The 26,618-nt window shown below is 54.8% G+C and overlaps 2 protein-coding genes across 15 annotated transcripts in view; both read left to right on the forward strand.

The window, feature by feature from the left end:
- Positions 1 to 656: 656 nt before the first annotated feature.
- On the forward strand, positions 657 to 22,804 carry AKAP8 (A-kinase anchoring protein 8). 8 transcript variants are annotated; one of them, XR_015709115.1, is made up of 15 exons: positions 3,199 to 4,117; positions 5,483 to 5,691; positions 6,356 to 6,394; positions 7,093 to 7,125; positions 8,491 to 8,779; positions 9,761 to 10,367; positions 10,777 to 10,921; positions 11,274 to 11,321; positions 13,305 to 13,401; positions 14,081 to 14,222; positions 15,321 to 15,414; positions 16,322 to 16,452; positions 18,484 to 18,579; positions 20,120 to 20,317; positions 21,939 to 22,076. XR_015709115.1 is itself a non-coding variant. In XM_087778139.1 (15 exons), exons 2-14 carry the CDS (start codon positions 5,598 to 5,600, stop codon positions 22,470 to 22,472), a joined length of 2,349 nt encoding a protein of 782 aa, XP_087634265.1. In that variant the 5' UTR covers positions 3,199 to 4,117; positions 5,483 to 5,597; the 3' UTR covers positions 22,473 to 22,492; positions 22,706 to 22,804. The 8 variants fall into 8 exon arrangements, 7 of the variants coding, with proteins under 7 accessions (XP_087634268.1, XP_087634265.1, XP_087634264.1 ...); XM_087778139.1 differs by lacking the exon at positions 20,120 to 20,317 and adding an exon at positions 22,706 to 22,804 and having other exon boundaries at positions 21,939 to 22,492; XM_087778138.1 differs by lacking the exon at positions 20,120 to 20,317 and having other exon boundaries at positions 21,939 to 22,797.
- A 960-nt stretch (positions 22,805 to 23,764) lies between these two features.
- The window catches only part of BRD4 (bromodomain containing 4), an 82,502-nt gene continuing 79,648 nt past the window's right edge, over positions 23,765 to 26,618 (forward strand). For 4 of the 7 annotated variants that reach the window (XM_087778107.1, XM_087778112.1, XM_087778109.1 and 1 more), the window contains exon 1: positions 23,765 to 23,935. The gene's annotated coding sequence lies outside the window, so the exon portion shown is untranslated. Of the gene's footprint in view, positions 23,936 to 24,563; positions 24,691 to 26,618 lie in introns of those variants that run through there. The other 3 variants (XM_087778114.1, XM_087778110.1, XM_087778118.1) reach the window with 1 other exon arrangement.

Consider the following 26,618-nt stretch of genomic DNA (forward strand, 5'->3'; position numbering starts at 1 on the left):
GTTGCTTTTGAGCTGCTTTAACCTGGTTTTGGGCAAAATGTGAGGAAAAAAAAAAAAAAAGCCGCCGTCTCGTTGGGCTGAAGCCTTCGGCGTCGCTCCTCGGGCCGTGGTGCGGCGGCGGCGGGGATCCGGCCGCGGGGCTCCCTCGGCTGCCTGAGGTGAGGGGGTTTGGGGGGTGATGCCCCGGGAGCGCGGCATTGTGGGACGGGGCCGGAGGGCGCCATTGTGCTGTGAGGGGGTGGGGAAGGGCCCGGGGTCACGGCCTCAGGGGATCCGAGGGTCAAAGGTCAGTTTAGGAGCCGAAGGGGCAAAGGTGAGGGGTCAAGGGTCGGGTGCGGGGTCAGGGTGGCCCCCGGCCCGCGGGCTCCATGGCGACCCCCATAATGCACCGTGAGCGGGCGAGCCCCGGCGCCGCCGCCCAATCACGAGAGGGAACGGCTGTGATTGACAGGAGGGAGGCTCACGGAGGAAGCGCCTCCGCCAATAGGCTCGGGGGATGGATGCCGGCAGGGGCGCGCTGGCCAATGGGAGAAGAGAAACGGTCGCGCCTCTACGGGACCTCGGCCAATAGCGGGCGCGGGGGCGGGCTGCCGCAGGGCGGCCAATGGGGAGCTTCGTGGGCGGGCTGGAAGGGCGGCGGGGCCCAATGGGCGGCGGGCGCGGCGCGCCTGCGCGGCGGGCGCTGGGGCGGGCAGTGCGGCGCCGCTGGCCGGAGGCGGAGGGGAGCGATGGAGCAGGGATACGGCGGTAGGTGCGGGGCGGCCCCGGGGCGCACCGGGGACCGGCCCTTCCCTCCCCCGGGGGCGGCGGCTCGGTCCTTCCGCCGCCTCCGCGGCGACTCCCGGTAACGACGGGGGAGAAAAGAGGGGGTCAGCCCCTGAGGGAAGCGTTGTGCCCGCCTCCCGTGAGGGGGCGCCGCCTCTGATTGGCTGAGCGCCGCGTCGCTCGGCGCTAGGGCGCCGCCGATTGGTGGGCGGGTGGTATTTAACGATGGGGGGGGGGGGGGCGTTGGGGCGTTGGGGGGGCCGGAAATGGAGCCGGGCCCATTTCTGAAGACGACACAAAATGGCGGCGGCGCGGCCACGCCCCCCCCCCCCCTCCCGCCGCGTGCGCGCCGGTCCTCCCTCCCCACAGACGGTGGCGGTTCCGCCATCGCCCCGGGGGGCTCCGTCCTCTCCTCGGGGGTCCCCTGAGCCGCCCCCCTTCCCCTCCGGTACCGGCTTCACCCCGAGCGGGACCGAAAATCCCCCCCCCCCCCCCCCTTCCCGGGGAGACGCAGCAGCGGCTCGGTTGGGAGCGGGGGCCTGAGGCGGGCGGCGGTCACAGCTCCGCCATAACGAGCCCAGGCGGCTCTTCCCCCCCCCTCAGGTACCCGCCTCAAGCCCTCCAGGTGTGTCCTTGCCCCCCTGAGGTGTTTCCCTCCTCCCCGGTATAACAACAAAAAGGCATCAAACGAAGCGTAAAGGAGCAGGTGAGAACCCTCCGAAACGCCGGCGAGCAGGGAGACGTCGTCAAGCTTCGTTGGTCAGCGCGGGGAAGCGATTTGTGAGGGGAAAAGGCCGTCCCCCTTCGTCAAAGCGCCGTTGAGTTCGTTAGCGTCGGCGCGCTCTCTTTAACCTCTCTTTAAACTGCGAAACAAGGCTCGCGGAGGTGGAAATGGAAAGGAAGCCACCCAAACTGAAGTTTAACAGGTGAATATCGGTTGTTTAAAGACCCTCGATGAAGTTTATCCGGATGTGAGATGGCGGCACGTGGGTAAACGCTCCCAGATCTGAGCCTGACAGCCCGGATCCTCTCAGCGCCGCGCCGGTTTTGAGCCCTCCGTCCTCATCCCACCATGAATTCACGCCTCGCTTGGCTTCCGTTCACGTCCAGGGACGCGAAGGTCCCGCCAGGGTGATTTTTAACTCGCTGTTGAAAACGCTTCCTTGGGTTTTATAACGTAATTATGACTGCGGCAGGATTTTATAAATAATAGAGCAGCGATGCCGTTTCTCCGTGTGTTTTATCGAGTTCCTAATACCCCGCACGTCGCTTTTTCTGCAGGGATCATTCATAATTCATCCCAACACCGTGTTGACACAGAGCCGTTGACAAGTTGCTCTTTCCAGGTTCCCTCCGTCTCAGTTTTCAGTTTGGTGCAGATCTGATGCCCAGCAGCTCTTTCATCGTGCTTTTAAAGTGTTTTTTCACTTCTTCAGGTGTAAAAATGAGGCGAGAAACCTCAGCAGGATTAAAAACACCCTAAATGTGTGTTAAATCATCTACGAGTGCGGGTTTCTCTCTACCGACAACCGAGCGAGTCTGGATAAACAACTCGGAAGAATTTAGGCAGCTAAAAGTTATTCCTGAGAAAGATTTCGTTGGATTCGTGATGTTAACGAGCTGCCGAAGAGCTGGGATCTTCCCTTCAGCTTGCAGAACTATTAATAAATTCAAACCACCGAGCGTTTTGCAGCTTTAGAGAAGTTTTGTTGTGGATTTTTACCGTTCTAGGGTATGAAAATGAACGAGTTCTTCCATATTTGGGGTTTTATCAATAAACCTCAGGTGTAGCTGGCTCAGCTTAGAACCAGCCCCGTTATTTTTTAATTCCCTGCGTGTTGAGAACCGTACAGTTCCACGCGAGCGGGTTTTTGAGGAGAGCGCCCTTTACAGTCGAGCCTTGCGTAGGAGCCTGTGATATATAGATTTAACTTAAATACCTTGTCATTCCAGCAGCGGATAAACTATTCTCCCCGGATAAAGTCCTTTGTTGAAATCAGCGGGAGAGCTTCGGACCTCTGCTTTCGGGAGGAGTTGCCTCCTGGGCCCCAGCTGTTTTTTCTGCAGGTGTTAAACTTCATTTCTCAGCGCTTCGTGTAGACCGAACAACGTAAATCTCTCGAAGTTGCTCCGTCATCTCCGTATTCGCGCCCTGCTCGTACACGTGTGCGGAGAAAAATGATTCCCAAGCTTTTCCCCCAGCTCGGGGAGCGCTGTCTAGGGAATTAGCTGGGAGCCAGGACACACGACGCACTCAGCTCAGTAAAATTCACTGCTTGGTCCCTTCCAACTTGTGTTTTTTTTCCTGCTCTGTGCTTTATTTCATGTTTATTTTCCCAAGAGAAGGCAATGATGATTTATTCCGCTGATTTTTTTTTTTTTTTTTTTCTTTCCCCTCCTGGGGATATTTACGGACGTGCCATGCCGCTGCAGAACTGACGGATACAACCTCGGCTCGTTGGTGCCAAGTCACGAATACCCGAGTGTCTCATCTAGTGGGGTTTTTTTTACGTAATATTTAGTTTCAAAATTAAACGTTGAACTCTTTAATTACCGCGTTCTTAAGTTGTACCGAAAGCTTGAGGTCTTTGCTTTGAAAGCTTGAGGTCTTCGCTTAACCCAGATTTCTTTTCGTGGTAATCGCTGTGTGAACAGAACGTGCCCTACGTCTCGGCAAGCCAAACGCCAACGTATACGCGCGGAACTGAAAAGCAGAGAGCTTTAACCTATAGAATCTGGAGGTACAAAGCGGTGGGGCTCTCTTGGGCTGAAAACACTGCGTTTTGGGCTGAGCAGCCTCCATTTTCCTCGAGGTTTTGCGCTGGGGCCAGGCTATTTTTGCCTTCTGACTTAACCTACCCGAGGTTTTATCGATAGACGGCTTAAAAATCGAAGGAGAGGAGCTCGCTTTTGATCCGACGTCTGCGCGCGGTCGAAAGCGTGAGGGCCGCTGCTATTTTTGGCGTCGCTGGGTGAGAAACCGAGCGACCTACCCAGAGAAAAGCTTCCCCGCGCTGGCTTTGCTTTCTCTTTCCGCTTTGCTCCGGCTACGAGCTCGCCCGGAGGCAGGCGTCGAGCTGCGACAACCGGGGGTTTGGTGTCGCTTGGCGTCACTCGAAACGATCGCGTGCGCTCAGCGATTTGTTTGCAAGAGCGTTAAAATTAAGCTGTGGATTTAAAGTCAGGCTTTGGGGCGGCTGCAGTCGATCGAGCGGAGGTTTATCCTTAATTTCCGTGCTCTGTCTCGACCCGGTTGTCCCCACGAACCCCACCGGCAGCTGGAAAAACGCATCCCGGCGCCATCCCGCTGGAAAGCGAAGCTGAACCTTGACTCAACCTAAAAACATCAACGGTGAGAGAGGAAATTATTGGGTAATAAGGTTCCGATTTGAAAAGGCGTTTACGTGTTGCAGTTCCTGTTTTGCTGCGGTTTCTCTAGGAGTTCAAAAAATAGGGCGGTAACCCATTTCGCCCGCCGTTTCTGTAGGTTCCGCGTGTTTAAGGCGATTGCCCGCGAAAAAAATAAAGCCGTTGAGAGGGAGAGGTGTCCTCTGCGTCCGTGGTGGGGGTTCGACGGGTTCGCGCAGGGAGCTGGGGGCTGCAAGAGAAAAGTTTTGTAAAATCGGGGGCTGTCTCGAAAAATAAATATTTTGCAGAATTGGGGGTTGTTGCCGAAAACGAAGAGTTTTTGGAAAATTGGGGGCCGTCTCCAAAAAATAAAAGCTTTGCAAAATTGGGGCCCGCCTCGAGAAAAGAGAAAGGTTTGCAAAATCGGGGGCTGTCTCCAAAAATGTCAAAGCTTTGCAAAATCGGGGGCTGTCTCCAAAAGTTAGAAAAGTTTGGCAAAATTGGGGGCTGCCTCCAAAAATAGAAAAGTTTGGCAAAATTGGGGGCTGCCTCCAAAAATAGAAAAGTTTGGCAAAATTGGGGGCTGCCTCCAAAAATAGAAAAGTTTGGCAAAATTGGGGGCTGCCTCCAAAAATAGAAAAGTTTGGCAAAATTGGGGGCTGCCTCCAAAAAATAGAAAAGTTTTGGCAAAATCGGGGGCCGCCTCCAAAAATACATAAAAGCTTTGCAGAATTGGGGGCTGCCTTGAAAAGTAGAAAAATTTTGCAGAATTGGGGGCTGCCTCCGAAAAACAGAAAAGCTTTACAAAATCGGGGGCTGCCGCCAAAAGTCTGTAAAAGCTTTGCAAAATCGGGGGCCGCCTCAAAAAAATGGAAGAGTTTGGCAAAATCGAGGGCCGCCTCAAAAAGAGAAGTTTGGCAAAATTGGAGGCCCCCTGCAAAAATAGAAAAGCTTTGCAAAATTGGGGGCTGCCTCCAAAAAAAGAAAAGTTTTTGGAGAATCGGGGGCCGTCTCTGAAAAATAACGTTTTGGAAAATTGGGAGCCGCTTCCGAAAATAGAAAAGCTTTGCAAAATTGGTGGCCGCCTCCAAAAAATCGAAAAGTTTTGCGAAATTGGTGTCTAAGGTGCAGAAAAGCAACTTTAAAAGAAGGAAGGGAGGAGCGCGTGCGTGTGATTTTGGGCTTGCGCAGGCTCTTCCTCGGCTGGGGAACGTTTGGAGGGGGATGAGGTTGCTGGAGGGAAGGGAAACCGCAGATCTGGGATAATTCGGATCCGTAGGAAGCCGGGCATCAGTAGTTCTGCTTGCGGGCCAACTTATTTTTCTGATCAGAATCATAAATAAAATTAAAAAGAATTATTTTCCCGCAGAGAAGCGGCAGCCAAAACTCTTGGAAATGTTTTCAGCAAAAAACCCAGCGTATGGCGTTTGATTTCAACTAATTTCGACGATCTGAGGGTTTCGGCGCGGAGCTTTTTTTATCTGATGGCCTTCGAGCAGATGAAGGCGTTCGCCGAGCTCTTTCGGGGATCGCTGCGGTGCCGGGGATGCGGATTCCACCCTGGAAACTTTGGAAAAGGTTTAAAATGGAGAGAGGATTTGTTTTGGTGAGAAAAACAGAGCGTGGCAGCTGCTGTGAAATCAAAGAGCCGGCGAAGTCGTGGCGGGAGCTCCTGCGCGTCGCGGCTCTTCGCTGCTTCTTCCACCGTTTTGGACTGAGAGGCCGGACCGAAGCCGCCTCGTTAGCACAAATCTTGCAATTAACGCTGAAATTGGAGGGAGCACGATTTATTTTATCGGCTCGTCTAATAGCGGTACTCGCCTCGGATCCACGGGCAAGGATATCCGATATTCCCTAGGAAAAAGGACGCTTCTCCTGGCGTAACGCAATCGAAACGTCCGTTCTCGATGCCGGTTCAGCTCTTTGGATGATTTATCCTGCAAATTTTCTCCTGTATCAACACAGCTTTGCACCGTTGTTACGTCAAGCGCCCCTTAAAAGTGATTTCTCTTTCAAAACACGGTGGTGTTTTTTAATTCAAACCACCTCGACCTTTAGATTGGCTGAAAGAATCCAAACTAAAGCATCGGGCAAGCTTCAGGCCTGTTTCCCAAACAATAAAACCCACAATGCAGCTGTAATTAAAGACTTTTATTGGGTTTAGGGTCAATTAAGGGAAGAAACCAACCCCGTGATAGCAGCAGAGGCGATCCTTCTAACCGCTCCGCTCTTTTCCTTGCAGGTTATGGCACCTGGAATACTGGGGCCACCAACACTCAAGGTGAGTTTTGGGTATCGAAAAATAGATTTAGGGACTTGCAATTTTAGCCTAGAACTTATTTTTAATTCTTTTTAGCCAGGCTAGCGTAATATAGAAACAGTTTTTGCAGCCTGCCTTCTCCTCTGTCTGTTTTCAGTGACTTTTGGCTTGTTTTTGGGTGAAAGCTTCCTCCCTCGTCTCGTGATCTGCTCCAGTTCCCGCCGTCGTGTACTGGAGGAACTGGTCGCGGTCTTGCCTGTGACGCGTAACGCGCTTCGCTTTCTCTCCTGAGATTTATTAGCGCCGCAAAAGGCAGCGTGCCCTGGGGTGCTGGGGAGTCGGGGCGCTCGCCTTCGCTCTCCCTTCCAGCCTAAACACCACGAGAAGCCGCGAGGTGCTCCCGAAAGTGATAGTTACAACGAACGTATTTGCTTTTGCCGTGCTTTTACTGCTACTTGAGGGGTTTTATGGAATCATGGGAGTTGTTTACAAGTGCAATTATGTGCAAGTTTCAAAAAACGTGTTAAAAAAGTACATATTATCCATTTCATTTTCATAATTAGCTCTTGGAAGTCCCAGCTTCTTTCTTTCCCGTTCTGTGCCAAAGCATCCATCGTTTTTTACCAGCAATTCAACTGAATTATATATATTTAATCTCTGAACTTTAAACTTGGTTGCTTTTTCAGCTGAAACACTCTTTTTCTTTTTGTCCCGTTCAGGTACATACGCAACGAACGCGACGAGTTGGCAAGGTACGTGCTAAAAACCGGGCGTCGGGGTGCCCTGCTCGCTCCCTCGAGCTGGCTGCGGCGAGCGGAGCCGTTCCCCAGCTCCTAAACTGCCTCCGAAGCGCGCCGCGCCGGGCTTTTAAACCGCTCCTCCTCCCAAATCCCTGTATTTATTTTTCCCTCCCTCCGCGATCGTGGCTTTTTCTTCTGCGAAGGGATGACTGGCAGCCGTCTTTTCCTTAAAGCAGGAAAATTAGCGCGCGGATGAGGAAAGTTCATTTATTTTACGTCTCGTGTTTCTCGTTTGATCGGGGACGGCCAGATGTGTGCATTGATAAAACGGTTTTACTGAGATGAGATCGTTTTCCCCTCAAAGGTTTGCCCTTGGACAAATGCCGTTCTCCGTGCTGGCGCTTCCTCGATAAATCATCGTTTGCTTTCACTAATAAACTTCTCCTCTCGGAGCAATTAATTAATTGGCCTTGATTTGGATCTTATGGCTGTTTTAAGCCGGTCTTAACACATTCCCAAGCAAAAAAACCGAGATTCTTTTAGAAAATATTACTTCTTTGCTCCTCGCAAGATAAAATTGAAGGCTGCGCGTTGGGCTGTGGATTCAAACCTCCCAGCTCAAGTCATCGGTGAAAATGAAGGGGTTTTTTTCTTCTATTATTCCTCTTTTTTTGTAAAACCTGGGCGCTCCTGTCAAGGACTCGCGCCCCGTTGTGCCGGGTATTGTGCCGATGCAGCGCAGAAAGGCCGTTCCTGCTACGGAGACCTTTTAATCGAAATAAAAACGCAAGTCGCAGAGAGATGGGGGGAAAACAAAGACGCAACGAGGCGGCGCGGGTCAGCAAAAGCGGCGGTGGCACGCCGGCGGCCGTAATGATGTCAATTTTATCGCAGGCGTCGCCGAAAGGGAGATTTAAGAGGGATTATTACAGCGGTTGCTTTACGAGAGTCCTGTACCGTGGTGTCTTGCCACAAGAATCCAACTCGCTGCTTTGATTTTCTGATTAATTTATTTCATCGCGGTCCTTTTTGGATGGATATGTGGCGATGGCGCCCGGCGGCGCATCCGCTTTGGCTTTTCTTGGGTCGTTTTGTGGGACCGCGCGACGTAAACAGCTCGCGTAGACTGAACTTGTTAAAAAATTGCAAATACACCCCGCAGCGCTCCCGTTTCTGCGGTTCAAATCGCCCAGAGGAGGAAGGGCCTTATGCTTTTGGGGTTGGGCAACGAGAATCTTTGGTATTTCTCACTTTAAGAAACCAAATTTCCTTGAGATGAGGTAAAACCCAGCTGCAGCCTTGCCTGGTAGGGTCCGTTCGCGTCTAAACTCTTTATAATATTATTTTAACGTTAATTTTATTTTCCTTTCCTGCCAGGCTATGAAGGCTACGACTACTACAACACCCAAACCACCGCCGCTAACACGGCGGCCACGTACAACTACGCCGCAGCCGCTGCCACCTCCAGCAGCTGGGAAACCCCCAAAACTTCGGATATGAGCATGAGCGCCGACGTCGGCGCCGCCATGCCCGTCGCCTCCTACGGCGCCGAGGCTTCGACGAACGAGAACTCGGATTCCATCATAGCCAAAATCAACCAGCGGTTGGATATGCTGTCGAAGGAGGGCAGCGGCGGGACAGGGGAGGGGATGGAAGACCAGGAGAGGTGACCGTTCCGCTTCCGATTTATTCTTAACACTAACGAAAAAAATCATGGCTTTTAATGGCTGGAAATTCAGATTAAGCTGTTCTAATTGCATAGGCGCGATCCAGCGTTTGTTCCCTGGAAAACGAGCTTAACTGCTTATTTCTGAGCTTAACTGCTTACTTCTGAGCTTAACTGCTTATTTTTTACCTGTCCTCATGCGTACGTGCGCCCATACGCATACATATTTAATCTCTCTCTCTCTCTCAAACATCTCAAACTTGATGTCCAGGCCATTAAAAGCGACTTCCAGTGTCGATTCAATTCCTACATTTTGCAAAAGGTTTTTTATTTATCATTTTTAGGTTTCTTGAAGTATTTTTTTCCTCTGCGTCCCTTTTTCCTCACGGCTGCCCAGTAATTACCTTTTTTTTTTTTTTCCCTCCCGCTGGGTTAAATTACGCCAGCCTGGAGAGTTGTTTCGTATGGGCGCGTGTTTTGCTGCTGAAATAATAATACAGATCTTGGCAAGAGTTACCGAATAAATGAAATTTTGCCTCTTTTTTTTTGGCCGTTTGATGCTCGCCGCTGCGGTCAGACAAGATGCCGAGGGGTTTATCCGCATTAATTCGCACCCGGAGGCAGAGCTAAGGGACAAGGAGAAGCAGCTTTTCCCTGGGGAAGCTTTTGGGATCTGCTTTTCTGCCGGCAAAACTTCATTCAGAGTGGTTTAGCGCTGTAAAGTTAGGACGTTTCTGAAGGATTTCTGTTCGGATACTCGTGCAGAAAACCGCAGTTCTTTGATATTTATTTATTTTCCCCGAAACAGAGAAAAAGGTGGAGTGGGATACAGAAAGCGATCGGTACGCAGGGTATAAAAACATTTTTATCCCGTTTTTTTCTGGCCAAAACCGTTGGGATTGCGATAAAACCGGCTGCGAACGCCTGTATGACGTGCAGGGATGTTATTCTCGCTGCTGACCGTTGTCTCCTCCTGCGCAGCTCTTTCAGATTCGAATCTTTCGAATCGTACGACTCGAGGTCTTCGATGAACGACCGCGACGTGTACCGATCCGGCTACGATTACGGAGAAGTCGGAAGCGATCGGAATGATTCCTTCGGGAGCCAGTTTGATAACCGCAGGGATCAATCTCGGAACCGAGGAAACAACTACGGCCTCATCCGAGGACGGGGTCAAAACCGCGTTCAAAATCGAGGGCGTCTGAACGCTTTCAACCGCACCGACCACTTCATGCCCTCCTCCAGCTCCGAGCGCCTCTCGGCTCGTTGGAACGAGTTGAACTACATGGGCGGGCGCGGGATGGGGGGTGCCGGATCCAACAGGCTCCCTTCCCTCTTTTCCCAAGCCCTCGTTCCCGATTACGGCGACTACGGCGATTACGGAGATTACGGCGACTACGGCGACTATGGGGATTACGGTGATTATGGCGACTACGGCGATTATGGTGACTACGGAGACTATGACTATGGCATGATGGGGATGTCGGGCATGGGAATGGGACGGTATGGGAATGTGCCGTATGGAATGGGGAGGCAGCGGAACAGAGACAGGATGGGTACGGTGCCCTGGCACATGAACGCGCTCATGGTAAGTCGTCGCCGTCGGGATTTTTGGTTGTTGTTTTCCTTGTCAAGATTGCTTTTTTGGCTTTGCCTCGGCTTCGCCGTTCGGCTGTAGAGCGGAGCACGAGTCTTAATTCGCGTCGCTTCCGCCACGGAATAATTGAAATCTTCCTGGATGGAGCAGAGCGTCCCCAGCTTGCATAGACCCATTTGCACAGGAAATAGAGCCTCCGAGTCCTTACCCCATCCCAAACCCGCTCTCCGGGGCCGCTAACCCACCTATAAAACCCTTTTATACCCCAAAATAAGTCTGCAGGATCACCAGCATTTAAACTTTTTAAAGAACTGTAGCAGATAGGTGGAATATTTTGATTTTTAAGCTTTTTTTTTAGTGCCTCGAGTTGATTGATACAACTGATTTCTTCCCACTTTAGCCCAAGAGAAGAGGGTTCCGAAACCGCTCAGGAGGGCGATCGGACGGCGAGGGAGGAGGACGCAAGCGAAAACAGTCGCAAAGCGGAGATGAGCCGGACAGCAAACAGGCGAAGACCGACAGCGAAGGAGACGACACCGAGAACGGTACGAGCCGTCTTCACCGCTGATATTGGCCGTTTTCCCCCCGTTTTCCAGTGTTTTATCTTCCAGCTGACCGATTTCAAAGCCGTTGTAGTTTTTTTCAGTCGTTATAAATAGTCCTTTGCGAGCTGTGTGTATTTTGTGGCCTGGGACAAATTTTCATGCCCGAGGTGAGCGTTGTGAAAGCAAGGGCAGAGTTTGCAGCGGAGGCTGATGGGCAAAGAGAAATTAGGGAGCCGTTTGCGATCTTCGCTGGGGTTTTGAGCCGGTAGCGCAGTACTTGGTGATTTATTAGATACCGGTGGGGAGAAAAGACCCCCCCCGACACCACCTAAACGATTTTTCTTTTGTGCAGCAGATGAGGGCGAAGGAGAGGAAAAATCCGGCGATGAAGCTGACAAAGGTGTAAGTAACTTTTTTTTTATCGATCGTGGTGGCAAATGTGGGGATATTTAAGCACTCGAGCAATTTCCTCTGGTTTTTGGACCGCGCCGAGGGTCGGAATATTTAAAATCATATTTAAAACGGCGTTTTGAGCCCAAATATTCTGAAGGTAATTTCCCCGTGCCCTTCAGCGGGGATTACTGGCAGATTTCGCTCCACGAAAAGCACGCGTAGCGGCAAGGTTAGGATCCTGCGCCTGTGCTTCTGCTTCCGGCGAGGCTCGTTAGGGCTAAATCCCAATTAGTGCTTGGTTTCTTTCCTCGGCGGTCGGTTTGCCGGGGCGGATGGGGGTCGTTGCCGCTTGGTTTAGTCCTGACTGCGTGTAACCTTCGGCGCGGTGTTCCTCGGAGCGGCGACTCGGCTGCCAGATATTTCAATTTTGATAGCGAGAAGCGATACTTAGCGATGACGTATAACCTGATCTGTGGGAAAACAACGCTTTTGTAACCGTTTCCAAAACTGGGTGTTTAATCCGCTCTGCGGTCGGGCTGGGTGGACTGAGAAACCTCCAAATGGCGATAAATAACACCGGCGGCTTTTTGTGTTTCTCTTTTCCAGGAGGATGGGAATTGGGGCGATTTGGCGGAGGAAGGTAGGGTCTAACCTCACCTCACGTAGTCCTGGACTAAATCCTGCTCCGAATCCATTCGCTTCGCCTCGGGGCGCTACCAAGAGCTTGATTTTTTCGGTGAAAAGCCAACGCAGCTCCTGCTGTGACCCGTTTACCAGGCCAGGGCTCCGGCGCTGCCCGTTGCGGCACAGAAACGCCGCGCTGGTTGGCAGGGGAGTGCGAAAACGGTTTAATTTCTCCTGGGCTTCTCGGCGCGGACGGTTGCCGGCGGTACGGATGGATGTTGGATATTAATTTATCTTCCCGCGCTGTTTGGAGGACGGCGGTGAGGACGCGCGTGTCTCGCAACGGGGCAGAGCAAAAATAGCAGAAAGCGAATCATTTTCAGCGGAGGCTTCAGCCGTGAGCTAAACCTCGGTTTATTTTGATTTTTTTCAAATAGATGGGAATCTATCAAGGTATGTTAGAACGCGAATTAAAAAAATGTATCGTCTAAAGTAGCTGAAAGCACTTCGGCTGGTTTGGGATTGTAATTTTCTTTAATTTCATTTAAAGACACGTCAACCCCAAGCGCGTTGTGCCTTCCGCAGTAGCGCGATTTGGGGAAAACCACGTTGGAGGACTTTTGTATCCTCAGGATTGAGGTGTCGCTGGATGTTAAAATTCTCATTTAAGCCTCCCTCCGATGCCCGGGTCTGGTTTCCAGGCTCCTTTACCTGAAAACTTTGCAGGTAAATTATTCCCCGAGTCCTGCGAGGCTGATAGGCCTCTGCCTCGGAGCTTTCTACCCCAAAAATCCTGCAGAAATCAGGATCTTTAGTTCTTTTTTGCTTTCCCAATTACCGAGGCTGTTGGGAAGGCGACGCGAGGGATGTAGCCAAAACCGTCGCGAGGAAGCAGAACCGCCACTTGAGCACTGCTAGCATCGTTTTTGTTACTTAACTTTCTTGAGGAGCTTTGTCAGCCTCGTGAAAAATAGATGAACTTGGAAAAAATGAGAATACGGGGAGAAGCAGCAGCTCCTCCCGAGGAAGGGAGATGGAGCGGTGTCTTCGCAGCATCGTAAACGTCGGGGCGTTTTCCGCTCCCGCCGTGTCCCGTCGCTGCCTGCGAAGGCTTTGAGCTGCTGGGGGAGGTCGAGGGAGCTGGAGGAGAGGAGGGGTCGGGTTTTACAGCAGCCACCGGAGACCTCGGGAAGAGGCTGCCGCTTCCTCGCTGTCGGAAGCTGATTTGGGAGAGATTCCGGAGACCAAAAGACGTTGGGATTTCCCAAAACGAAGAGATTTGGGTCGCAAAATACCTCAGCCACCAAAGTGGGGGATTGTGACCGCAGTAATTCTGATTTATTCTTTTTTTTATTTCCTGCCCTAGCATCTGGAGATGGCTGTGAAGATGACGACGAGGAGGTGAAAAAGAAAAGGGAGAAGCAGCGGAGAAGAGATAGGATGCGTGATCGTGCTATGGACAGGTAAGGAGAGCGATAAACCGGTCCGGTCCGAGCACTCCCGTGAATAATGCTGCCCCGGGACATTCCTCTGCGCAGACGTGGGATAAATCTGCTGCGGGATCGTGGTTCGGGGCTCCACGTTCTGATTTCAGCAGGGTTTTTTTTCCCTTTTTGTATGTTTTATGACTGTTGCAAGACGAGGAGAACGCTGTGCTGTTCGGTACGTAGATCAGTGTAAAGTTATACATTCAGAAGGGTTTTTTATGCGGCTGTATACGCATCCTTGCTATAAAATAATACAATAAGCGATCTAAAGACTGAGCGGCGAAGGCGGCACCGGCATCTCTGTACCTCGGGGTTCTGTATCTCCGCACCGGAGAGAGGATTTTCATATCGAAGAGCGCCGATTCACCTCCCGCCCTCTGAATTTCCCCGGTCGCTTTTAAACTCCCGCAGGGTTTTAGCATCTGTAGCAAAAAGTTTTACGGAGAAGTAGGTGCCGTTTAATCCGCGCGGGTTCTGCAGCGATGGTAAAGCTCCCAGACAAAGTAAAATTGTGTGGGGTGGCACTTGGGGAAAAATAAGAAGAGGTAGAAAACCACGACGGGGGCGGTAGCGCTCTCGTCTTGATGTTCTCGTTAAGCTGAGCTCGGTTCTCGTTAAGCTGAGCTCGTTCCTCATTTGCGGGTGCTCTCTTTAGAATCCAGTTTGCCTGTTCCGTCTGCAAGTTCCGCAGTTTTGAGGAAGAGGAGATCCAGAAACACCTCCAGAGCAAGTTTCACAAAGAGACTTTGCGCTACATCGGTACCAAGCTCCCGGATAAAACGGTCGAGTTTCTGCAGGTAGGTGGGCTGCCTGGGGTCGCTCTGCCCTTCCCTGCATCTGTGCTGGGATCCCCAGGCCGGATTTGGGAGGTCGAGGCCGGGTCTGGGAGGGCCAGGCTGGATTGGGGAGGTCGAGGCCGGGCCTGGGAGGGCCGGGCCAGATTTGGGAGGTCCGGGAGGTCGAGGCCGGGGGCCTGGGAGGTCGAGGCCGGGGGCCTGGGAGGTCGAGGCCAAGTCCGGGAGGTCTGGGCTGGGTCTGGGAGGTCGAGGCTGGATTTGGGAGGTCGAGGCCGGGCCTGGGAGGTCGAGGCCAGGCCTGGGAGGGCCGGGCCAGATTTGGGAGGTCCGGGAGGTCGAAGCCAAGTCCAGGAGGTCCAGGCCGGGCCCGGGAGGTCGAGGCCGAGTCCAGGAGGTCCGGGCTGGGCCTGGGAGGTTGAGGCCCGGCCTGGGAGGTTGAGGCCGGGCCTGGGAGGGCCGTGCCAGATTTGGGAGGTCCGGGAGGTCGAGGCCGGGCCTGGGAGGTCGAGGCTGGGCCTGGGAGGTCGAGGCCGGGTCCGGGAGGGCCAGGCCAGATTTGGGAACTTCCAGGCTCACACGGGGACCAGAAGGGGTTACAGATTGATCCACATCCAGCCCCCCGCTTGCTGAGCTCGCATCACCACTTGTTAACGCATCCCCCGATGACATTGCTTTGCGCGACGCCGTTTCTCACGGGTTTTCGTGTTGGGAGGGAAAGTGAATTGCGTGAATTTGAACAGAAAGACCAGGAATTCACATTCCAGAGACGGTCTTTGCCGTCTGCGTGCTCAGAGCTGAGGAAGGGGATTTAAGAACGGCGTCATTTTGTTTTCTGGACGACCAGTGTTTGGTTTTGGGGGCATTTTTCAAGGATTTGGGGTCTCCCACGAGGAATCTGATGGTGACATGGGAGCAGGGTTTTGTCTGGCTCCGATTTGGATCTTTCCGCATCTCGTTCCGGTAGAAATGACGGGGGACAGGGAAGGGAAAAGACCTGGCTTGCCGGGTTTTCTCTGGAGAGCTCGTTTCCCTTGTGAGCTGCTCGATCGTCTCGGCGTGTCGTGAGAGGACGGCAAATTTTGTCCTTTTCCCTTCTAGGAATACATCGTCAACAGAAATAAGAAAATCGAGAAGCGGCGCCAGGAGCTGACTGAGAAAGAGGGCACGAAACAGAAGCCGGATCCTTTTAAGGGTAAGCGTCCGTTCTGCGGCCGGAGACGAGCGAGCGGGCAAGGAAACAAATAAATATTGCTCCCAAAGAGATACAGCAACGCCAAGGTGAAGGATTTGGGTAACTCGGCCTCGGGTTTTGGGTGGGTTTTTGTCAATTTTGTGAAATAAATCATCTTGGTGAGGGAGGGGGAAGGCCCATCCTCGCCGCAGTTCCTCAAGCAGCAGATTCGCGAGGCTCGTGCCACGGCAGAGGTGCTAAAATTAAGTGAACGGGGGAAAAAATCCCAGGAATTTTTGATTTTTGTGGCTGTTTGGTTGATGCCGCTGGATCCTGCGTTCGCTTGTAACGTTAAAAGGCAGCGGCGAGGTTGATCTGTTGTGGCAACAAGCGTGACGGGGAGAAATCGGCTTGGCTTCGGCAGCGTGCCTGGCCCTGACAGCCTGCAACGCTCGGCCGCGTCTGTGCTGGGAGCGAGCTTAGTTAGGCCCCACGTCGGCTATAAAATCTCGCAGGCGGAAAAACTGAGCCTAAGTAGAGAAGAGGAAGGAACCCAGAGCTGGGAGAAGCACCGGTTGTCCCTTCTGCTTTTATTTAAATAGATTTTTTGGAGAGGCAGGAGCGAGGAAAAGAGTAAATCCGTTGGTTCGGACCTCGGGCTGTTATCCCCGACTCTCTCCCTCCTACGCTTGGGTCCTGCGGCGACACGATCCGTTTTAGAGCAGAATAACTCTCCTCCCCGTCTTACAGCAACGCGTGTGATTATTTTTGTCTCCGAAAGCGGAAATTGGCAGGAATACGAGCGCCGAATGCGCGCGTTGGTCGCGACGTGGGGTCGTTAGAGGGGGCGGCAAGGTGCCGGCGTCGTTAAACCGGCCGAACGTTTCGTTCGTTTGGGATTTTGGCTGACGTCTCCTCCTCGCTGCAGGTATCGGCCAGGAACACTTTTTCAAGAAGATCGAAGCGGCTCACTGCATGGCGTGCGACATGTTAATCCCTGCCCAGAACCACCTTCTCCAGCGGCACCTGCGATCCGCCGATCACAACAGGAACCGCAGGGTAAGCGATCCCGCTCCCTTCCCGACTGGAAGCGTTTTTATCGACGTCGGAGCGAGGGAACGTGGCCGGGGAGCTCAAGGTTTATTTGTGGCTTCTAAAAAAAAAAAATAAAAAAATCTTCCTGGGAAGGTTTTGGATCGCAGCAGGAGATGGAGCCGCTGGCTGAGGGAACTGTAAGGGGTTGCGGGATGGTTGCGGACGGGCCGCGCAGGGTTTGTTCTTCCGTAGGGAAACCCGAGCGGAGGAAAAGTGAGGAAACGAAGGGAAAAAGTTGATATTACAGTGACGAGTGGTGTCCCTCGGGGGTCCGTACTGGGACCAGTGCTGTTCAGTAGCTTCATCAGTGACACAGCCAGCGGGATCGAGTGCGCCCGCAGCAGGTCTGCAGGTGACGCCGAGCTGAGGGGTGCGGGTGACACGCCCGAGGGACGGGATGGCATCCTGGGACCTGGGCAGGCTGGAGAGGTGGGCCTGTGACCCTCGTGGGGTTCAACAAGGCCAAGGGGAAGGTCCTGCCCCTGGGTTGGGGCAACCCCCGGTGTCGGCACAGGCTGGGGGGTGATGGGATGGAGAGCAGCCCTGAGGAGAAGGACTTGGGGGTGCTGGGGGGTGAAAAGCTGGCCGTGAGGCGGCAACGTGCTCTCGCAGCCCGGAAAGCCAAGCGTCTCCGGGGCTGCATCCCCCGCAGCGTGGGCAGCGGGGCGAGGGAGGGGATTCTGCCCCTCTGCTCCGCTCTGGGGAGACCCCCCTGGAGCCCTGCTCGGGGGTCCTCAGCACGGGAAGGACATGGAGCTGTTGGAGCGGGGCCAGGGGAGGCCACCGAAATGCTCCGAGGGTGGCACAGCTCTGCTGGGAGGACAGGCTGAGAGCTGGGGGGGTTCAGCCTGGAGAGGAGGAGGCTGCGGGGAGACCTCACTGCGGCCTTGCCGTGCTTAAATAAAAAAATAAGAAAGGCGGGGACAGGCTTTTTAGCAGGGCCTGCAGCGACAGGACAAGGGGGGATGGTTTTAAACTAAAAGAGGGGAGATTCAGACTGGAGAGAAGGAAGAAATTTTGTACGCCGAGGGTGGTGAGACACTGGCAGGGGTTGCGCCAGAGCGGTGGGGGATGCCCCATCCCTGGAAACTTCCCAGGCCAGGCTGGAGGGGGCTGTGAGCACCCTGATCTGGTTGGAGATGTCCCTGCTCGTGGCAGGGGGGTGGACGGGATGGCCTGGAAAGGGCCCTTCCATCCCAAAGCCTCCTGTGAGTCCGTATTAGATATTCCGTATTAGATATTCCGTATTAGATATTCCGTATTAGATATTCCGTATTAGATATTCCGTATTAGATATTCCGTATTAGATATTCCGTATTAGATATTCCGTATTAGATATTCCGTATTAGATATTCCGTATTAGATATTCCGTATTAGATATTCCGTATTAGATATTCCGTATTAGATATTCCGTATTAGATATTCCGTATTAGATATTCCGTATTATATTATCCAGGCTTTTCCTTTGCGCTGGGGGTTTGGCAGGGTACGTTGTCCAGGCGTACTGCGTTAACGCGCAAGCTCAACGCTTCCTCTTTCTGCGTTTGCAGTGCTCGCTAGAAATTAAAATGAAAAATGGTCTTTTGAGGGCGCTTGGGGAATTAATAAACGAGCGGAATCGATGTTTGAATCGGCCCGGGCCGGAGAGGGGCTTGGGATGTTGGAGGTGGAGACGGGGTGAGCTGCGGCCAGCGCCGCGCGTCCCGGCCTTCGTCCCCTCTGTCTTCGAGCGGCTGACGCGAACGGCGCTGTCCCGGATTCCATCTTGGGATAGCGGGGGGACGTTCCAGCTGCCAGTGCTGAAGCGCCTTTTTCTCCAGGGCTCGTGTTAGCGAAAGAAATACGGATCGCAGCCGCTTTTTGTGATGTTTTCTGGGATCCGAGATGGGGATTCCCAAACCCTGCCGAGGAGGAGGGAATACAAACTCCGGAGCCGTGCTCCTCGTTCGAACGCTTCCCGTTTTGAACTGACCCCGATGTTCGGTTCCCTTTCAGATGGCTGCGGAACAATTCAAGAAAACCAGCTTACACGTCGCCAAGAGCGTCCTGAATAACAAACACATCGTAAAGATGCTGGAAAAATACCTCAAGGTGAGTGACCGAGAGAGTCGGCAACTCCTGCCGAGTTGCCGGAGCAGCGGGATCAGGCTCCGCGGTGGTCCCGGAGCAGCACGGAGCCGCCTCTCGCCGTGTGCCGCGTATCGGTGACGGGACGCCTCGCTGCGTACGATGAGGAGAAGCGTAGGTTCCGCTCCGTTGCCTTTTTATCTCTCAAATCTTGGGTCTGGTTTCTTTTCTCCGTAGGCGGTTTACCACTTCTCGTGGTTTTTTGTTATTTCTTTCACTCGCAGAGCGTACCTACCGTCGTTCCCAGGCGCGCGTAGAGCAATTCCGAAACCGTCCAAAACGGAAACGTTTAATTAAAGAAATCAAAATAGCGAAAGGAACTCCGCTTCCCCAAAGCCACCCCTCGAGCCGTGGCCTTTGCGGGGGACGCCAGGTTCCCCCCCCCCCCTCCCGGTGCAGGGAAGCGAGCGCGTGGGTCGGGAAGCCACCGCTTGAATCCCGCCGGGATTGAATCCGACGTGGCCGGCTCCTGGCTCACCCCCTAATCCCGCTGGGAATTTTTACCCTGTCTAAAGAGCCGGGTTCTGCGGCGCTCCCGGCAGCTCGACAGAGCACCCCGAGGTGGGGTGCACCCAATTCCCGGGAGGCGAAACACCCTCGTTAGCACCCCCTTCCCTTTTTTTCCCCCTCCTCTTCCCTTGGGAAGTGGCAGAGAACGCCCCAACCGATCTTCAGAGCCGAGACGGAGCACGAGGCGAGGGCAGGGTAGGGTTCGCTTAAGCCCAAGCCAGCGTTCGGAATTCCAGAAAGAAGCCCGGAAGGCAAGCGCAGTCTTCAGAGCATGGGGGGTTAACGCCGCTCCATGCGGGAACGCCGCCGCCGAGCGAGCCCCGGGGCGGTTAGGCCCGGCCTAAAGCGCCTCGCGGTAACCGCGGCTCCGGAGGCGGCGTGGGTTTACCGGGCGAGGTCCCGCATCCGAGAGAGAGGAAAGGTCGCAACCTCCTCCGCCAGGCGAAGATGAAAAAGAAGCGCTTTTGGCTACTTGTTCCCCGGGAATCCGGGAACAGCCCAGGATCCGGCAGGAGCGAAGCCCTTGTTTGCGAACCTGGCAGACGAGGGCAGGCAGATGCCCACCCACAACCCCCCCGCCACGGGGGAGCGGATGTTTCCCCTCTCCCACCGGCGTCATGGTTTTATTTTCGGTCTAAACCCGGACTGAGCTGGCTCTCATCATGCCCAGTCTTTGCTAAACTCTAGCAAAAAAAAAAAACCAAAAAACCAAAAATAAACTAAAAACTGCGACTCCGCCCTCTGGGTCCAGTGAAAAAGAGACTTTGAGCTGAGTCGGTCGGCGTAGGATGGCCGGCTTGCCCCTTAAACCGGCCTCTCATACACGTTGAACAGGAGGGGGAGATTAAAAACCCTGCGGTACCCCACAGGAGAAAGAGAGGTGCAAACCTCCGGGATTTCTCAGAGAAATTAAAAAAAAAAAAAAAAAAAAAAAAAAATAAACCCCCCCAAAAGACCGGAACCACTTAAGCGCAACTCCGTCTACCCCTGCCAGGGTCCGCAGGCACGTCCACATCTCCTCATGATCAACGGTATCAAAGGCTGCCGGCAGATCTAAATGAATCGGCACGGGCGCCTGACCTTTGGCCATCGGCAGGAGGAGATCTCCGGATCCATCCCAGCACGGGCTCCGTATCATTCCCAGGTGCAAAACCAGACTGAAAAGGGGTGGAGGAAAATCTGAGGATTCCAGGTAATGCCAAGAGCCGCCTCGCCATAAACGTTCTCGGCAAACCTTCCCTCAGAAAGGAAGGCCGGAGACGCAGGGCGATTAATTAAGCAAGACTTGGCCGCATCAAGAGATGAGTTCTTGACCATCGGCCTAACGATTCCTCCTCGGAGGGATGGCGGGACACCTCGCCCTTCCCAAGGGAAGCCGTGACAGTCTCCACCACGAGTGGACTTCACCTCCCCCGGTAGATTTTACCGGCGATAACGGACGTTGGGGTCCAAATCGCGAGGTAGAACCGGCGGGTTTTATATTCCCGCCCCGTTCCGTGACCTCCGTAGGTTGGGATCCTCAGCCAGAGAAGATGAACGTTGAGGTTTCTCCTCCACCTGCATGGATCTTCTCGCGTGGAGGCAGCCAACCTGGTCTGAATCTCTGATCGAGGCAGATAGAATCTATATAATCTATATATTTCCCCCCCTGCCAGGGTGGAAAAATGGAGGAAGGATCCGGAGAGCTGCTTTTTACCCCCCCCCCCCCCCCCTCCCGCTTTCCGAAATAATAAAACCTCTCGCCGCCGCGGTCGATCAGATTTCAGGCGAGGTTTCTGCCGGCGTCGGCATGCCGCCCGCCCTCCTTCCCTTCCCCCTTCTCGCCACGATAGCGGAGGAAAAAATACAAAAAAAGAGGGAATTTGGAAAAGCCGGGCTTGGCCTCGGATTGCGAGACGGGGGCGTGTGGGGCATCTCCTCTCTGGCAAGGTCAAGGTCAAGGTCACGGGGCAGCACCGTCCCGGCTTTGACCCTACAAGGGCTCAGCCCGCGCCTCCGAACTTGAAACGCAAGCAGAGCCCCCTCCGGAAGCGAGGGGGAGCGGGGCCAGGAGCCGCCGTCGGCAAAAAGGTAACGAGGGCAAAAATGAAACCTAAAAACCATGTAAAACGTCAGAAAAATCCCCCCAAAACCCCCAAATCCGGAGGGTTTTGGTGTCCCCAAGAGACCCCTCCCGCCAGGCCGTAGCGAGGGCTGCGAGGTTACGACCGCGTCTGGATTCCTCCATCTCCCGAAATAAAAATCAAATAAACCGAAATAAAATAAACCGAAATAAAAAGTAAAATAAACCAAAATCAACTAATAAAGGCGAGATGAAAACCTGGAAGCGTCGCCGCTCTTCCCAGCGAGGGAAGGGGAATCCGGCCGCTGGCGGACGGAGGGTTGAGGAATTCCTTGATTGGATTTTAATCGTCTTCGGTTAAACCCAAATTCCTCCTGGAATTTGCCGAGAAATCCCGGCGCGCTTTCGCGGCAACGCCGGCGCGGTTCTTCCTTAGCGGAGGCTCCCCGGCGCCGCCGCCGCCGCGCGGGAGCTTTTTTTTTATTTCCGGATTCTTTCCGCTCCTTCCCGGTGTGGGATCGTTTTTTTTCCCGGGATTCTTGTCTCGCTGCAAATCCTTTGGGATTTTCCACGATGGATTTTCTTGTCATTTTTTTTTCCCCCCCCCCACCATTTTAAGACTCGTCCGTCGCCAGTTTTTTCCGCTTGCCAAAAAAATCCTCTCCCGCGTTTTGGCGGCGGAGATTCCCTTTGCCTCGCCGCAGCTCGATGACTCTTCCTCTCTCTCCCGTTTTGTTTTTTTTTTCCGCAGGGAGAAGATCCCTTTACGGATGAAATCGCGGATCAGGACGTGGATGAAGCTTTGGAAGGCGGAGACGGCGCCGGGGAAGGAACGACCGAAACGGCCGCCGCCGCCGAGGTTACCCAGGAAGGAGAAGGCGGAATCGGAGAAGCTACGGAAACGGCGGAAGCTTCCGAAGAATTTTCCAAACCTGAGGAATTCCTTAAAAATTTGGGGGAGCAAGATCAGCCCCCCAAACCGCTGTTGATGCCCCCCTTCCTGCAAGACGACGAGCTGGAAGCGGAGGAGGTGACATCGGAGGTGACGGCGGAGGTGACGGCGGAAGCGGAGGCCGCGGCGCCTTCGGAAGCTACGGAAGAGCCCCCTGCGGTTCCCGAAAATCCTCAAGAATCGGCGCTTTCCCCCCAAAATGAACCTGAGGGTTGGGAAGGCAAAGAGGAGGAGGAGGAGGAGGAAAACGAGAGCGAGGCGGCGGCTCCGGAAGAAGAAGAGGAGGAGGAGGAGGAGGAAGAGGCTCCGGCTGCGGCTCCGCAGCCGGAATAACTGTGAATATTTGCGTGAAGGTGATGGTATAACCTGTGATTTCTTTTTTTTTTTTTTTTTTTTTTTTGGAATTCTTCTTGGTTTTGGTATCGTTTTTCGAGCGCAGCGGCCGCTTTTGGTTTTAATTAAGGGGAAGAACCCGGTTGCTTCGTTAGGGAGCAACCCCCAGCGCTTCATTCATCTCGTTACCGATTAATTACGCTTCGTTTTTGCAAATTCTTTTGTGTTTTTAGGACGAAGAGCGCAGGAAGCCGGACCTTCCCCGAGGAAAAGCCTCCGGCTGCGGCTCCGCCTCGTTGTATTTTTTTTTGGGGGGGGGGGGAGGGAGGGAATTTTAGAAAGAAAAAGGAAAACGAACCAAAAAAAAAAAAAAAAAGCTGAAGTTTGGAAAAATAATAAAAGCATCGCTTCCATCCCGGCGGCTTTTTGGGTTTCGAGCGCCGGCGGGCCCGAGCCCTCGTCCTTCCCTCCGCCCCCGGCCTTCCCTCGCACCTAAAAATCCCCCCCCCAAATTGAGGATTTTTAGGGAGTTAGTTCCCCAAAAAACGGCATTTTTCTTGTCGGGAAGCGCGTTCGTTTTCATCTAGCGCCGTTAACGACGTCAGAATCGGGGGCGGTGATTCATTCCGTTTCAAAGTCGCTTACCTTTAGAAACGGGGCGGGTTTTTTTCTCCGGGCAAAGAAAATAGTGACTTTTCCCACCCCCCACCCCCCAAAAAAAAACCCTTTTCTGGCAAAATTTGCGGGTTGTGGTGGCCTCCTCTGTCTCCAAGCCCCTTTTTCCTCAAGGATTTGATCAAAAGTAAAGCAGTGATGACGCGGGGGCGCTGCCGGTGAGGCCGCGTGTGACCAAACCCTCTGTTCTGAGGGGGTTTTTTACCAAAACCCGCCGTTTTCCCCCCAAAATTCGGGTTGTTTTTTTTTTTTGCCCATTCCTGCGCTGAGCTCAGCTCCGGTCTCGGCCTCGGCGCGGGGACGACGTCGGTGCTGACGCCGTGGGGGCGGGGCGACGCGCAGGCCCCCTCCCCCTTACGTCACGCGCAGGCCCCCTCCCCCTTACGTCACGCGCGCTGCCCCGCCCCCCCGCCGGTGTGATGTCACGCTCCGCGCGCTCGGGCTCCCCCCGCCCCAGCGACGTCACTGCGCGAGGGCGGGTGCGCGGCGGGTGGGCGGCGCCGGGTGCGCCGTGACGTGAGGCGCAGCGCGGTGAGGTCAGTGCGGCGCCGCTGCCGGACCCCGCTGCCCCTCGGTGCCCGTTTCCCCCCCTCCCCCTCCCGCCGCCGCCTTCCCCCCCTCCCCCTTCCCTCCTCCTCCTCCTCCTCCTCCTCCTCCTCCTCCTCACCCCCGGCCGCTCCGCGACGCCTCCCCGCTTCCCTCCGGGCCCCCGCGGGACCCGGCCCCGGCGGGAGGGCGGCTCGCCCGGCCCGGCCCGGCCCGGCCCCCTCCCGCTGCCGCCGCCTGAGGTAAGCGCCGAGGCCGCGGCCGGGGTGGGCGTTGCCGGGAAGGGGGTGGGTGGGTGGGGTGGTGGGGGGCCGGGATTCACCAACGCCCCGTACGTCGCCCCGCCGGCGTAACCCGCATTGCGTAATGCGGCCGCTGCGTCAGGGAGGCCTACGTAAACTGCGGAGCGGTGCCCGCCCGGAGGGTTCGGGGCCTGCTGCTGCGCAAACAGCGTAAGGGGAGGCGGCGGGGGGGACGGGACGCCGTTGGCGTAGCGGCGGTCACGCGCCGGCTGCGTAGGCCCCTGCGCAAGGGGGGGCGGGGGGGGCGGTGTTCTCCGCGCCGTACGCACTTTGCGTAATCGCCGGCCCGGTTGTTTGGCGGGGGAAGCGCGGCCCCGCCGCCGGTACGGAGCGGCGGGGGGGGGGGGGGAATAGCGGCGGGGGGGCCGCTCGGTGCCGGTGTGCGGGGGGGGGGGGGGAGCGGGGACCCCCTCCCGCTTGCGCTCTCTGGGTTACGCCGTTTGCGTAAAGCCGGCGGCGGGGGGAAGCTGCGGAGTTTGCGTTGGGCGGGAACGGCGTAACCCGCGCAGCGCTGCGCTGTTTGCGTAGGCCCGGTTACGGGGCGGGTTACGGCGTTAGCGGGCCGGTACGCAGAGTGCGTGCGGTGGGGCGGGGCGGCGCGGGGGCACTTCCTGCCGCCGCCATTTTGTCGGCGGACGGGAGGAGGAAGCGGCGGCTCCTGCGCTGAGGCAGCGGCCGGGCCCCGCTGGTTCGCGGTGAGTTTAACGCCGCCTCCGCCTTCTCCCCGCCTCACCCCTCGCCCGGGGGAACCCCACCGGCTCGGGTAGGACCGCACCGGGCCCGGCGAAGGGGGCTCCCGCCGCGCCGTTAGGCCTAGGCCGCCCGCCCCCGCCCTGGGCCCTGCAGTCAGGCCCGAGCTGAGGAGAGAAGGCGGGGGGGGGGGGCGGGAACGGACAGCGAGGGGCGATCGGGACCGGGGAGCTGGGGCAGGCCCGGCCGGGAGCGGGGGGGGCGTGTGGCCGCCGGCCCGGTGCCCTTGGCGGGGGCGGCCCTGAGGTACCGAGCCGCTCCCCCGCCATAACACCCGCTCCGCGGCCGCTCCGCTCCTCCTCGGGCCCATTTTCACCTTCCAGCCGGGCGATATCCCTCGCTCCGTCCTCCCCTCGCGCAGCCGCTCGGTTTCTTTACCTTTTCAAGCTGAATTTTCCCTTTTCTTCCAGTTTTTCTCCTGTTCTAGGAGTTGTTTGGGAATGATAAACCCGGAAGGCTCAGCTCTGGGAAAAGGCGGGGAGGGGAGCTCTCTTTTTTTTTTTTTTTTTTTTTGTTTTTGTTTTGTTCCCCTGCGTTTTTTGGCTCCGCGTTGGGTGGGAAGGGGGAAACCCGGGGGCTGTCAGAAGCCGGAGCCGGCCGGGGAGCGACTGCTCCTTCCCCGGGGGTTTCATGGGCGAAACGAGGTCCCTTCCCACCGGCGCTCGTTTGCTGCGGTAATTAGCCGCCGGCGTGAAAGTGAAGACTCTTCCCGCTCGCTTCGAACGCCCGTTGGCCGTAAGACACGACTTTACGCCGCTAATTAACAGCAGGGAGTAAAAATCTCTGCGTTATAAACTCAGGCTGCTCTTATCTTTATTAACGAGCGCATCCTTCTGCTCGGTGCTTCCGTGGTGTTTTCCTCGGCTGGTTTTTATTTCCACCGATGCCTTTTAAACTTCAAACTATTGATTGGTAGGTTTTGTTTTTTTTTTTACTCCAAACAACGCTTTTTTAACTCCGAATAAAGTTTCCCCGCTCTCTCCGGCAGAAGTTTTCCCAAGAAAACTCTTCGAAGCCCCGTTATTCCTTGGGTACGTACCGCCTGCTCCCACCGAACGGCTCACAGCGCCGTTTTAGGAATCAATACAGGCAGCGCCGTCGCTCGTAGGGATGTATGTTATACCATAAAGAATTAAGCCGGTAACGAAAAGGGTCGCCCGTGGTTGTGCGAGGTGCCCCGGGGCCGCCGCTTGACCGAGCTCGGATTATTTCTTGGCTTCTGGTTTTCGTATCCGCGTCGTCCGTCAAAGTTTTGGGGTCGTTTGAGCGACTTTAAATGCTCGGTGTAGTTGTACTGGAGGTTTGGTTTTGCCCAGTTGCGCTGCGGTCACTTCAGGTTAAGCTTAAGCTCTGTTTAAGCTTGTCGTGGCAATGTTTAGCCAAGAAAACGAACCAAACTGCTTTGGGCAACCAAAATATTGATGATTTCAACCTTGCAAACGCTGCTGTAACTCCGCTGCAGACGTAATTCATCTTCGGTGGGATTACTGCTAGTGTAAGTGTTTGCGGAGATGAGCGTAAAGCGAATTTATGTCGCTACGAGGTTCTGGCGTTCAATTTAAAGCCGCGTGAGTTAAAGGTCGCCCTCGGCTGTTTTCTGGTGCGAGGCGAGTGCCTCCTGTTTTAAAACACGAAGGGGCCAAAGAGAAATATTTGAATTCCCCACACCTGAACTCGAGGAACCGCGATAGCGACCGTAAATAAATGTACAGGGGGAAACCGCCCGCGCGAGGCCGCTTGTTCCCACACGGCTTCTAATCTTTGCACCTTGGCAGAGGACGCGATTACTCATTTAAAAGTAGTAAAACACGATTTTCCTGATCATTTTATCCCCCCCCCCCACGTTAATTACTTGAAGCTGAATAACTGTTGC

The sequence above is a fragment of the Nipponia nippon genome, unplaced genomic scaffold (genome assembly GCF_047370975.1).
Source record: "Nipponia nippon isolate SJK-2023a ecotype South Korea unplaced genomic scaffold, ASM4737097v1 scaffold_42, whole genome shotgun sequence".
In the NCBI taxonomy this organism is placed as follows: domain Eukaryota; kingdom Metazoa; phylum Chordata; class Aves; order Pelecaniformes; family Threskiornithidae; genus Nipponia; species Nipponia nippon.

What these genes read in the sequence shown, in the direction of transcription:
- AKAP8 (XM_087778139.1), top strand. Translation starts at nt 5,598, where the DNA reads ATGGCCTTCGAGCAGATGAAGGCGTTCGCCGAGCTCTTTCGGGGATCG. An exon ending in TGGGGCCACCAACACTCAAG is followed by an intron (nt 6,395 to 7,092) that starts GTGAGTTTTGGG and finishes TGTCCCGTTCAG; the next exon opens with GTACATACGCAACGAACGCG. An exon ending in CGTGATCGTGCTATGGACAG is followed by an intron (nt 13,402 to 14,080) that starts GTAAGGAGAGCG and finishes TGCTCTCTTTAG; the next exon opens with AATCCAGTTTGCCTGTTCCG.